This window comes from Meles meles, chromosome 2, assembly GCF_922984935.1.
Source record: "Meles meles chromosome 2, mMelMel3.1 paternal haplotype, whole genome shotgun sequence".
NCBI classification, from domain to species: domain Eukaryota; kingdom Metazoa; phylum Chordata; class Mammalia; order Carnivora; family Mustelidae; genus Meles; species Meles meles.
This window is the reverse complement of record NC_060067.1, coordinates 35,447,542-35,459,918: the sequence shown is the minus strand read 5'-3', so window position 1 is coordinate 35,459,918 and position 12,377 is coordinate 35,447,542. Positions and strand designations below refer to the sequence as shown.

The window sequence follows — 12,377 nt, the reverse complement described above, 5'->3', positions numbered from 1 at the left end:
CACATGCTTCCCTCCCTCCTTTGTCAAAATCTTGTTCATCCGGGGCGCCTGGGTGGCTCAGTGGGTTAAAGCCTCTGCCTTCATTCGGCTCAGGTCATGATCCCAGGGTCCTGGGATCAAGCCAAGTATCGGGCTCTCTGCTCAGCAGGGAGCCTGCTTCCTCCTCTCTCTCTGCCTGCCTCTCTACTTGTGATCTCTGTCTGTCAAGTGAATAAATAAAATCTTAAAAAAAAAAAAAAATCTTGTCCATGCTACACACTCAATGTCACCTTTTGAATGTAGCAGTTTCCTCGTCACCAGAGAATTAATTGCACCCTTTCTCGGGGTTTAAAGGACTGTTTCATATCTACATCATCACAGCAGTGGCTCTTTGTCAAACTTATAACTAGTTTATAATAATCTTACATCCACCCTTGTAGGTAAATAATAGTAACAGGAGATACTTCTGTAATAGTCACTCTGTGCCACATACATTTTATGTACTTTACATTCACTATCCCATTAAATTCCATACCATAACCTTTGCAAGGAAAGGGTGATCATTGTTGTTTATTTAATTTGAACAAATTAGAGGGGTTAAGGGCCTTTCATGAGGTCACACAGCCAGTCGTTAGTAGAGTCGGAAGGCACTACAATTCTGGAATCCATATTCTTAACCATTAGGCTATATTGCCTCTATTGACAATGGAACTGAAGCTCAGAGAGGTTAGGTACTCTGCCCCAGGCCACACAGTAAGTATCAGATGTTGGAGCCCAGTCCAAGCTTGCCTGAGCCCAGAGTCTGTGCTCTCTTTTCTTACTCTGAACCGTCTTTCTTTGTAGCAGGGGTTGTCAAACTTTTTCTGTAAAGGGCAGAATAGTAAATATTTTAGGGCTGGTGAATGATAAGACCTCTGTTGCAAATTCACATTGTAGCAAGAAAGCAGCCATAGCCAATACTAAACGAAAGAGCATGGCTTTGTTCCAATAAGGTGTTATTAATGGGCACTGAAACTTGAATTTCATGTAATTTTCCCATGTCATGAAATAAACTTTTATTTTTATTTTTTTCAGTCAGGAGGAAATGTAAAAACCATGCTTAATTCACGGCCATACAAAAACAGATAGTGGGTGTGGCCTGCGGGTGAGCCGTGGTTTGACAATCTTGTTTCACAGCAACACTATATCATAGAATGGTTAGATACACGTACCTCTTTGCTCTGTCTTTCCTGGAACAATTCAGCTTGGCCCTGAACATGGGTGCCCAACTGAGAAAATAGGAGTCCTTTGGTAAATGAAACTTATATTCCTTAAGAAGACGTTCAGAGAGCACGTGACCTTCTTTGAGCATGCCTCGCATAGACATCACCCCCAGCTCCAAGCAGTTTTTCAGAATATGCCTTCTATTACTCTGGGAAACACCGTGGTAGCTACATTTTGCCAGCCACCTTAGTTCTGAGATGAGGTTCCCGAGTTCCTTCATGGTGCTCTGGGCAGCTGGCTGGCTGGCTGGCCTTGTTCCTTACTTGCAGCAAGCTGGGAACTCTAGACCCCTCCTGATGATCTGATTATTGTTCTCATGGGAATGGAAGGGACCAGTCTCGGCAGGGCGGCTGGAACAGAGGAGAGGAACGGTGCCATGCTCCCTGTTTGGCCTATGAGTCAGAGGAGCAGGGCTCCTGGCTCAGAGGCTTCAAGGCTCAGGGCACTGAGATAATGGGAAGTCTCAATCCTTGGTGGTGCTCCATTTTAACTCCGTTATGACGGATGAAATAGGGTTTATAATTAGGAATGTAAATGTTGTTTAAAACCTTGACTCTGGAGAACACGTATTGAAAGTTGTTATATGTAACTAATGAATCCTTGAACACTGCATCAAAAACTAATGATGTACTATATGCTGGCTAAATGAATATAAGAAAAAATGTAAAATAGGGTCGCCTGGGTGGCTCAGTGGGTTAAGCCTCTGCCTTCGGCTCAGGTCATGATCTCGGGGTCCTGGGATCGAGCCCCGCATCAGGCGCTCTGCTCAGCGGGGAGCTTGCTTCCCCCTCTCCCTCTGCCTGCCTCTCTGCCTACTTGTGATCTCTGTCTGTCAAATAAATAAATAAAATCTTAACAAAAAAAAAAAAAAGAAAAAATGTAAAATAAATAAATAAAATCTTTATAGAAAATAAAATAAAAGTTGCAAACCAGCATCTTGCAAGCAAAGTTTCAGAACAAAAGCCATTTGAAACAGAAATTATCTTTGTATAAAATAAACTGGGGGGGATTAGGTGATGGATATTAAGGAGGACATGTGTTGTGATGAGCACTGGGTGTTGTATGCAACTGATGAACCACTAAATTCTATCCTTGAAACTAATAATACAGTATATGTTAACTAAATTGAATTTGAATAAAAAATTTACAAAAAAAGAAAAGAAACTGAGGGGTCCCTGGTTGTTTCCGTTGGTGGAGCATGCGATTCTTGATCTCAGGGTTGTGTGTTTGAACCCCATGTTAGGTGCAGAGAACACCAAAAAACAAAATCTTTAAAAAAAAAATGAATTCCCTTCTTTGATTTTGAAGAGGGAATTTAATCATTATTTGTAACAATGAGAAACACGTTAAGTGGAATTACTAAAGCAGGACTGAAAATTAGTGAAATGAACTCTCTTAAGATGAAACTCAAGATAAAATACTACTTGAAAAGATGGCAACTGCCAGGGCAGTAACCCCAATTAAAGTGTCTTGAAATTGGATCTGCATAGGAAGCGTGGTTGTATTTGAGATGTGGGACGAGTGCCACAGGCTGAGGCAGACATGCGGGGCTGCTGGGGCTCTGGAGCCGGACAGCGTAGGGCTCACTTTGCCTCCGCCATTTGCTTGCTGTGTGGCTGCAGGCAAGACTTGCCACAGCCTCGAAGTCTCTACCGCTGTGAAACAGTGATTTCTCTACGCGTTTCTAGTATGCCCTCAGGACATGTTATGGTGCCCACCACACAGGAAGGCCTATTCATTTTAAAATGAATAAAACAACTAAAGAATAATACAAAGTACTTGGTACAGACCCTGAAAGATGCCGAAAAATGTAAATAAAGGTTGCAAAACAACCATGGACCCAGTAGTGCCACATTTGTGAATATATCCCCCAAGAAATTATCATCCCATATAAAAGTAACTTACATATATATACACATACCTATGTATGTATATATATATATATATATATATATATATATATATATTTGCATAGGTATTTTTTATATGTAAAATAGCACAGTTGCTAATGATAGAGAAATCCTAGGGAATGACCTCAAAGACTTGGCTAACCATGGAGAATGGCTGGGTTCTTATGGATTGTTGAAGCAATGGAAAGCTATTTAGCTAAAACCTGGCAAGTGTGTAGACCGTTGAAAATCAACATTTTTAAAAAAATCTGAGAAAATGTTGAGAAGATCTGTAGACGTGTATATTTATTAGAGAATGAACCTGAATTGGAATCTGGAGTGATAACATTTGGAGATAATGACATTTTTCTCTATTAAGTTGCTGAAGAGTTTTTGAATTGGGCCTCACTGGCTCCCCTCCCCAGCCAAAGAAAAGAAAGGAAATGAAGACCCCAACCCCGTTGCCAGATGGGGAGGTCTCCGTGGGCTCATCCATGCGGGGCAAGGCCTGATCTTGCTGTGGTGTCCCTACTAGGCTGTGGAGGGGGTCACTGGGAAGGGAAGGGGGTCACAGGGAAGGTCCTGTTGGGAGATGGGGTCACTGAAGTACATGATGCTTTCTTAATCATCTAAGTGTGTTATATTCGTGGTAGAATCCATTTCTTAATGAATGAATTGGCTGCGGCTAGTGCAGGTCCTCTGCCCAAAGTCCGTCTGAGGAAGATGACTTTCACATGTATCCTCTGTAATCGAGAGGCCATCCTTGGTTCATATTTTTTGAGAAAGATAGCTTAGGATTCCGTCAGCATTTGGAAATAGGCCACCTCAATTAAAGATCAGATAACCTAGAACTCGCAATAATAATTAGTTAGTAATGATCATAATTGTTGCTCTGTTGGTATGATTGCTACCTGATCCTTACGCACTTCCTGCAAGGAAGGTGAGGCAATTCTTATTCCAGGTTTATAAAGGAGGGATAAGCCCAAGAGGGCAAACTATTCTATCAGGGCATGATGATGGCTACAGGATGGGTCTGTGGGAACAGATTATGACAAAACAAGGGGGGTGACTGATCTAGCCGTGACTCAGGTCATTAGAAAACATTCTCAAGAAGGGATGGGAGTTGGTGGGGGGGGCGGTGAGTGAAGGGAAAGGTCTTTGCAGGCAAATAGAGAAGCACAGAGTATGTCCGAAGAAAGATCAATAGGGAAGAACAGGGATCTGTTAGTTGGCATGGCACCCGAGGCCAGAGTAAATCCTGGACTTCCTATTAGATAGCCCTCAGCTTTCCAGGAGATGAAATGGATGAGGGCGCCTCATCCCTATGCCCTCCCTCTTGTCTGCCTCTGTCCTCCTGCTGCAGTGGACAGAGGCTCCCGCTTTACCCTGTTGCCTTTGGGGGGATGAAGACTCGCTCCCATCTTCTCTCCATGCGCAACACATCTGGCCCCACTGAAGGTGTACTTTCCATGAAAACAGTGAAAAAAGGAATAAAGGGAGACAGAACTCAAGTTACTGAGAACTGAGAGCTTCTGAAATTGAAGGTGCATTGATTCCAGCCCTCACAGGGTCATTTTAGTGGCCTCCCTCATGATGCCATTTGAATTCACTCTCAGTAACTCTTTCCTGCATTGAGAGCCATATAATGGGGGCCCTCCTGCTGGTTAGCCATTTGTGCAGTACCACAGAAAAACCACATCTGTTTTTCACTGACAGTCCCTTTTAGGGAGAATTTCTCATTGTAGGAGAAATTCCACTGAAAGCAAGCCCATCAGCCTTCCAGACTGATGATGGGACCCATAACGGCTCTTTTGTGGGCACACGTGGCGCACCAACTGGAGATGATCTGTCATGTCTATAGAGGGTAGTGCTCTAACCTGGACCGGAGGCCCTCCCCCCACTCCCAGCTCCATATTTAGCCATCTGCTGAAGGCTATGTGTATCATCGAGGTTTATCATCTGTCTTTGTTGCTACAGAACAATACAGGGGTTTAGCTTCTTGTATTCACTGAGGCAGGTAATGAAGTTTTCTCCTTTGGCCTCAGTTTTAATAGAACCACAGAGAAATTTAATATTGTCTAACTGCTTTACAATTTGGGAAACTGAGACCCTGAGAGCTGACCTGATGTGACTCTTAGGGCTAGAGCTGGCTGGGAATGAAGGCCATTGACTTTTGGAAGCTTGGTAGGTGGCAAGGCTCAAAATAGGAATTTCTTTGTTCACATTGTATTTTTGTTTTCATGCTACAAGAAGAAATCCCCCCTTTTCTGGTCATCATGGCTGGGTGTAAGATTTACAAGGCAGTCTTTGGCAGAGAGAACTCTATAGGGCTACTTCTAATTCCCCACTTACAACTAATCATTGTTTAGCATTGCATTCAGTGACTATTATCTAACAATGACATTAACAATAAGGACTACTTAGTTATGTAAGTAGGACTGACTTAGTTATGTTTGCTACATGTTGACTGTGTACATATAGTATGTTTACATTATGCACTATGCTAGGGACTTTATACATCTAAACATAGTTAATTGTCTCAGCAACCCGGTGATGTTGATGTTATTAAACTGATTTATAGAGGAGGAAACAGACTTAGGGAGGATAAGAAACTCTGCTAAGGTTGTTGTATAAGGGGTTGGTTCCGGGCCAGGATTCAGTTCCAGATCCATCCAACTTTAAAGTTGGTGTTCTAGCCTCATTAACTTCTTGTTGCAGGTACCTACTCAGGAAATTTGGCCTTTGCTCAATCAATCTATTAGAAAGATTTTATTTAATAACCAAAAGTCTGGCACATGCACATTTCCCCCTAGTTCCTGTCCTGCTCCATTAGCATCAAACTGAAACTCAAAAATGTCTTAAAATGTCTTGGATCTGGACCAAGTAATGAGGGGGTCACAAATGCATACATTTAAGTCACGTGTCGATCTAAAGAGCTAAAATTGGAGACCTGACAGAACCCCCCAAGGAGACCTCGCTCAAAGGTCTGGTGACAAAGAGGTAGGTATCTAGGACCATGGTGCATGAAAGTGACCCATTGTGAGTCTCAAGGCAGAGTCTAGTCAAACATTTGACATCCTGGGTCATCAACATTCAATATTTGGCATTTTATTTTATTTTTTTTTTTAGAGAGAGAGAGTGCACACATGAGTGCAAGACTGTTGAGGGGAGGGACAGAGGGAGAGCGAGAGAGAACCTTACTCCCTGCTGAGTGCGGAGTCCTGCGGGGCTCTATCCCAGGACCCTGAGATCGTGACCTGAGCTGAAATTGAGAGTCTGATGCGTAACTGATTGAGCCACCAGTTAAATTTTTATTTAAAATTTAGCATTTCATTTATTTATTTTTTAAAGACTTTATTTATTTATTTGACAGAGAGAGACACAGCGAGAGAGGGAACATAAGCAGGGGGAGAGGGAGAAAGAGAAGTAGGCTTCCCGCCAAGTATGGAGCCCAATGCGGGGCTCGATCCTGGGACCTTGAGACCAGGACCCAAGCCGAAGGCAGACGCTTACCAACTGAGCCACACAACTGTCCCTAAAATTTAGCATTTTAAATAAACAGTAGTGGAAATACATAACATGATGGTTCCCTGTAGGTCCCATGCGCCAAGTTCTATATGTACTAAGACAGACTCTCCACATGCTGAATACTTAAAATAACTGAATGAAGAAACCAGGGTCCCCCAAGGTTAAGTAACTTGGCCAAAGCCACCCAGCTCATGGGTCATTAAAAAATGAATCCATGAAATTCATGTGAATTATGTATTTGATTAACTCATTTGCAAAGCCTATTATTTTAAATTAAACAAACAGAAACTATAAGTTGATAAGAATAGATTTCTTAGAAGCGAATGGCAGGATTTAGAAGAGTCATTTTTTAAAGTATTTTTTTAATATTTAAAATTTTAAAAAATAGTTTAAATTTTTAAAAATTAAAAAAATTAAACTATTTTTAAATTTAAAATAATATTTTAAAAATTATGTTTTGAAGGTTGCCTGGGTGGCTCAGTCAATTAAGCGGCCAGCTCTTGGTTTCGGCTCAGGTCATGATCTCAGGGTCCTGGGATCGAGCCCTGCATGGGGCTCCATGCTCAGCGGGGAGTCTGCTTGAGGATTCTCTCCTTCTCCCTCTGCCCCTACCCGTCCCCCTCTAAAATAAATAAATAAATCTTTTAAAAAATTGTTTTTTTGAGGCAGACCTATACATTGCTTTACACGTGAGAAGTAGGAATATCACCAATCAGAGAGGTTATAAGCCCAGATTGTCCTAATAATCTTTATTCTGAATTTTGGTCTGAAAGACCTTTCCTTTGTCTGAGGCTGGGCTGGCCTGCGATGATGTCCTTCGGCAGACGGGACACTGTCTTCAAGTCTGATCTCATCGTCTGGAGCTCTCACACCAGCAGTGAATGAGAATTTATTTGACACTCTGAGGAAATTCAGATGCTGTCATTTATCCAGCCCTATTTAAGGACACACACTGAGTAGGGTTGCTTTTAAGCAAGTGCTCAAAGCGAGGTCATCGTCTCGGTTATAGAGCTTGATTTCAGAGGCAGAAAATGCCAAGGATAGTGCTGTTTATATTACACCTGTAGCCAGTTTTTTTGCGAAACATCAAGAGAAAAACCACAGCCAATTTTTAGAGTTCTGGTGATTTATTTTCTCTGACCTTAGCGCAAATTCCCACATAAACCGAGGACTGGCTGATTAATCAATACATTACAGGACATACTTATATAGTCATTGCTTCTCTTTGTCACAGTTCCCAAAGTGGCTGGGATCCATTAGAAACTGAAGCTACCGCGCCTTCCCCACCTCGTGGACCAGAAGCCAACCGAGAGCTGTTTGAAAGCAAGCATTCACACATCAGGTTGCTACTGAGGTCTTTTTCATGTTGATATCAGAGCAGTTGCTGGTGTTTTGTTGTTGTTGTTGTTTTTAATCACTGGGCTGATTTAGAGATAAAAACCAGCTTTTGCTTCTTGACTGGGTGGAGTTGTGGGTGTCTGGGCTGGGGTATGTGCACAGCTTTCCTGGCCAAAGGGGAGAGTGATTGGACAGTGGGTTGGACGGCAACATTGAGGGGAGCCCTGTGTTTAATTAGCATGCCAATGAGGAAGCTCCCCGTCTTTAAAAAGGGAAAGGGGCTCCTGAGTGGCTCAGTCGGCTGAGCAACCGACTCATGACTTTGGTTCAGGTCATGATCTCAGAGTCGTGGGATCAAACCCTGCATCAGGCTCTGTGCTGAGCATGGTTCCTCCTTGGGATTCTTTCTCTTTCTCTGCTTCTCCACACTCCTCCTCCACTTGCAGGAGCTTTCTCTCTCCCTAAAAAAAAAAGAAGAAGAAGAGAAGAAGAACAAAGACTCAATCCCCCCCTCCCCTCTTCTTTGTGTTGCAGCTGGTTGCAGTTGAAGACTGGCCTTTGGAGGTTTTCCATGTAGAGTGTACATCTCCCTCGGATGGACGGGGAGAATTGCTGTCCGAGGTCCTGAGAACACAACCCCCCGCCCCCCGCACCCCCTCTGGATTTCATTCGCTGTGTTGAATGGCCTTTGCTTCAGCAGCCCACTGAGGGCCCTTTCCCTTGGGGTTCTGAACTTGTAGCTAGGACTCCAGGCTGGGAAGATGCTGAGTTCCATCAAGTGTGTGTTGGTGGGAGATTCAGCTGTGGGGAAAACCTCTCTCCTGGTGCGCTTCACTTCAGAGACCTTCCCCGAGGCCTACAAGCCCACGGTGTATGAGAACACAGGGGTGGACGTCTTCATGGATGGCATCCAGATCAGCCTGGGCCTCTGGGACACAGCGGGTAATGATGCCTTCCGAAGCATCCGCCCCCTGTCCTACCAGCAGGCCGACGTGGTGCTGATGTGCTACTCTGTGGCCAACCATAACTCTTTCTTGAACCTCAAGAACAAGTGGATTGCCGAAATCAGGAGCAACTTGCCCTGCACCCCTGTGCTGGTGGTGGCCACTCAGACGGACCAGCGGGAGATGGGGCCACACAGGGCCTCCTGCATCAATGCCATAGATGGGAAAAAACTGGCCCAGGAAGTGAGAGCAAAGGGCTATCTGGAGTGCTCAGCCCTCAGCAACCGGGGGGTTCAGCAGGTGTTTGAGTGCGCGGTCCGGACGGCCGTCAACCAAGCCAGGAGACGCAACAGAAGGAGGTTCTTTTCCATTAACGAGTGCAAGATTTTCTAGCCTCCCAGAGACTCTGTCCACACTCATTTTTTCCCTGCAAACACTCACAGGGACAGGGAGAGCAGGCAAGCCAGCAAGGACTGATGCTCTTTCTAGGTACGTCTGTCACAGCACTTCCCTTAGGATGCTGTCATTGATGAGACTTGGCCACTAGCTGTTTTTATGAAATACACTCTACAAATGAAAACCTCTTGTCCCGTCCGGTTGGAAGGTTCTATAATGAAGATTTCCACCTTCGATTAAAAAAACAAAGTAGTCTCCATCATTTTGGACAATGAAGTGAGTTTTTCCAAGAATTCCATATTTAAAGACGCATTTTATTTAAATGATAACACAGTGTATAGCTCTTATACAATTAGTTTTTACATTTGGGAAATCTTTCCCTACATGGTCCCAAACGTGGACTGCTGTATGAGGGACATAACCCTCTGGGGTTTTGCCAAAGGCTTGTAGTGTTTTCCCCTGAAGTAGTGATTTTCTGGAGACCACTTGCCTGCTAGGTATTACCAGGTAATCAGATTTTAAAATGACCGTGGCTGGATCCTTGCATTTACTTTCTCATCTACCTGTTATTCAGAGTTGTATATAAGGTACAGTTCAAGAACATAAGATTCTTCAATGCTACCTGATTAAAAATTGAAATTTTAAACAGCTGTCACTAGATTGCTCTACAATTATATATTTTTTAAAAAAAGCATTTCTTATTTATGATCCTACCTTTTACCCAGAGAAATCCAATTGTGCACTAAGCGTTCTTCCCTCTTTCACCAAAATAGAAGAAGGGAAACCTTCCAGGTAGGGATCAGACTGCCCCAGTGCAACCAATGCAATGGAAGAGAGGAAGTCTCACTTTCATTTCAGGAACCGGTACCCTTTGCCCGCTTCTTCCACCACCGTGGTTCCTAGCTGGTTGTAGGTCTTCTGATGAGGAGCAGGTTCAAATCTCTGTATAATGGTAATTTAGAAAATTTACTGATTGAGTGCTAAACTGAGCTGGCATGGCAACATAATTTATTAAGGTTAGGATTGAATCCAGATCACTGAGAAGGCATCTACCTATATATATGTGTGTGTATGTGTAAGGGAAAAAAAGGTGAGAACTTATCATTTTTACTATTTCATGAATATGAAACACCTGAGTGAAAAAAAGAATTCATGAATTCCAAGCACAGGGAATAGGCACACTGTATAAAAATTGTTCAGATAATAAAAGTTATCAGGAGAAATACTGAATACAGAAGGACTCATCTCTACCTCCTCCAACCTCTTTCTGTCTAATAGCTTAAAAGCAACGATATTGTTCAGCTGTTAAAGTTGAGAATAGAGGACTGTGTAATGGGAGGGAGACATTGTGAAGGTGGGCATCCGGCTGTATCATTTGCTCACCTAATTGAATAAAACTTAGAACTACTCTGAACCACATTTGTTGAAGTACCTCATTGTTCTAGCACAACATGGCCATCACGTACAATGGTAAGAGAGTGGGCATGAATGACTATGAATAACATATGTTGACATAACCAACACGATTTTTTAGTTTCCTTATGTGCCCAGTCCTTTACAGCTATAATCAGTGTTAAGATTAGCTCTGTGCTTGTTTTCAGACTCCTTTCCCCTTCTCTCCTCTCATGCACATCCAGGAAAAGGCACAGGACCTGGGTCTTAGTCTCTCTCTGGGGCCGGGGTTCCCTTAGTTCCCTGGGACTGACCTCTCTGCCTTCACCCAGACATTTCCTGCCCTCCTGTCCTGTGGCTTGTCCTCACCTCTGTGTCACCTGTGTGCCTGGCTTGAGAGCAGCCGTAATTTAGCTCCCTTCACTTCACCTCCAGAGGCTCAAAGGACTTGAAAGCCAACCGGGCAGGGGAGGCGAGGACAGCTCATCTCCTGTGATTTCCCTGTTGATCCCGATCCTCTCTTCCAACATAGGAACAGTCTTAAATCACTCCGGTAGGTTTTCTTCAGGGGCCCAGTCTTTAGGGTAGAGGGCTATTTAACGTGTTAGCAGGAATGACTTTCTCCTTACTAAAACTGGTTGTCCCCAGGCTTTTCATTCTTTCTTGCTAAAGGGAGAAAGGGACTGTCTGAGCATGGGAGGGCCCAGGTGCCTGATTCTAAATGAGAGAGGATGAGGTGATTCCATGGTGGAACGGGAGGAAGAAGGGCAAGCCAGAGAGGGCAAAATCAGAAGGAATTGCCCTCACTCAGGCAGACACCCAGATAAGCGCTCTACCAGGAGCCAAGCTTACAGGCTCCCCCTGGGTACCCTCACACGTGAGAGCAGGAATCCATGTATAAGTCCTCCCCAGGGACCTGACAGACTGGTGTCTGTCCCCTTTGCTAGACCCTGGGTTCTCAAAAGCAGAGGCACCCCCCCCCCCATGCGTCTTAGTGTCCCCAGGGCCCGGCACAGGGAAGGAACCGTAATTAAAGTTGAACTGACTTGGAAAGAGAGAGCGGATTAGGGCTGTTATGCCGCAGTGTGGCTACGAGGAGGAAGGAGACCCTCGCCAGCCCAGTGGGGTAGGAAGTGAAAAGAAATCGTTTCCTTGGGGTCCACGCAGGGTATGCTCTGCCTAGACTCGGGCGTATGCCTCTTGAACTTCAAACTCACTGTACCATGTCGTAGACTCTTCTATGCGGATCCTTAATGATTCCAAGTAACGATGTTAAATATGCTTGTGTCCATTAAAGAATTGATTAGAGTACTCAGAGTAATGCATCCTATTTAGTTTCCTTTATACTGACTATCTGAATGGGGCAGCAGAGGGGCACCAGGGTGGTCCTGTTGGTTGGAGCATCTGACTCTTGATTTCAGCTCGGGTCATGATCTCGGGGTTATGAGATCAAGCCCTGTGTTGGGCTCTGCCTGCTAAGCCTGGAGTCTGGTTAAGATTTTCTCTCTCTCTCTTTCTCTCTTTGCACCCGCTCCCCCGCCACCAATGCATGCTCTCTCAATACGTAAGTAAAGAAATGGGGCAGCAGAATCGAGTGTGATGAAATTGGGCTGAGCCGTAAGAAAGCCAAAAGCATCCTAATGGATCA

The 12,377-nt window shown here is 44.1% G+C and overlaps 1 protein-coding gene across 5 annotated transcripts in view; it reads left to right on the top strand.

The window, feature by feature from the left end:
• The window catches only part of RHOH (ras homolog family member H), a 46,846-nt gene extending 36,101 nt beyond the window's left edge, over positions 1-10,745 (top strand). For all 5 annotated transcript variants that reach the window (XM_045998544.1, XM_045998542.1, XM_045998545.1 and 2 more), the window contains 2 exons: positions 7,894-8,001; positions 8,532-10,745. In XM_045998544.1, coding sequence (XP_045854500.1) covers positions 8,759-9,334 — 576 coding nt within the window. In that variant the 5' untranslated portion in view covers positions 7,894-8,001; positions 8,532-8,758 and the 3' untranslated portion in view covers positions 9,335-10,745. The remainder of the gene's footprint in view (positions 1-7,893; positions 8,002-8,531) is intronic.
• The last annotated feature ends 1,632 nt before the right edge of the window (positions 10,746-12,377 follow it).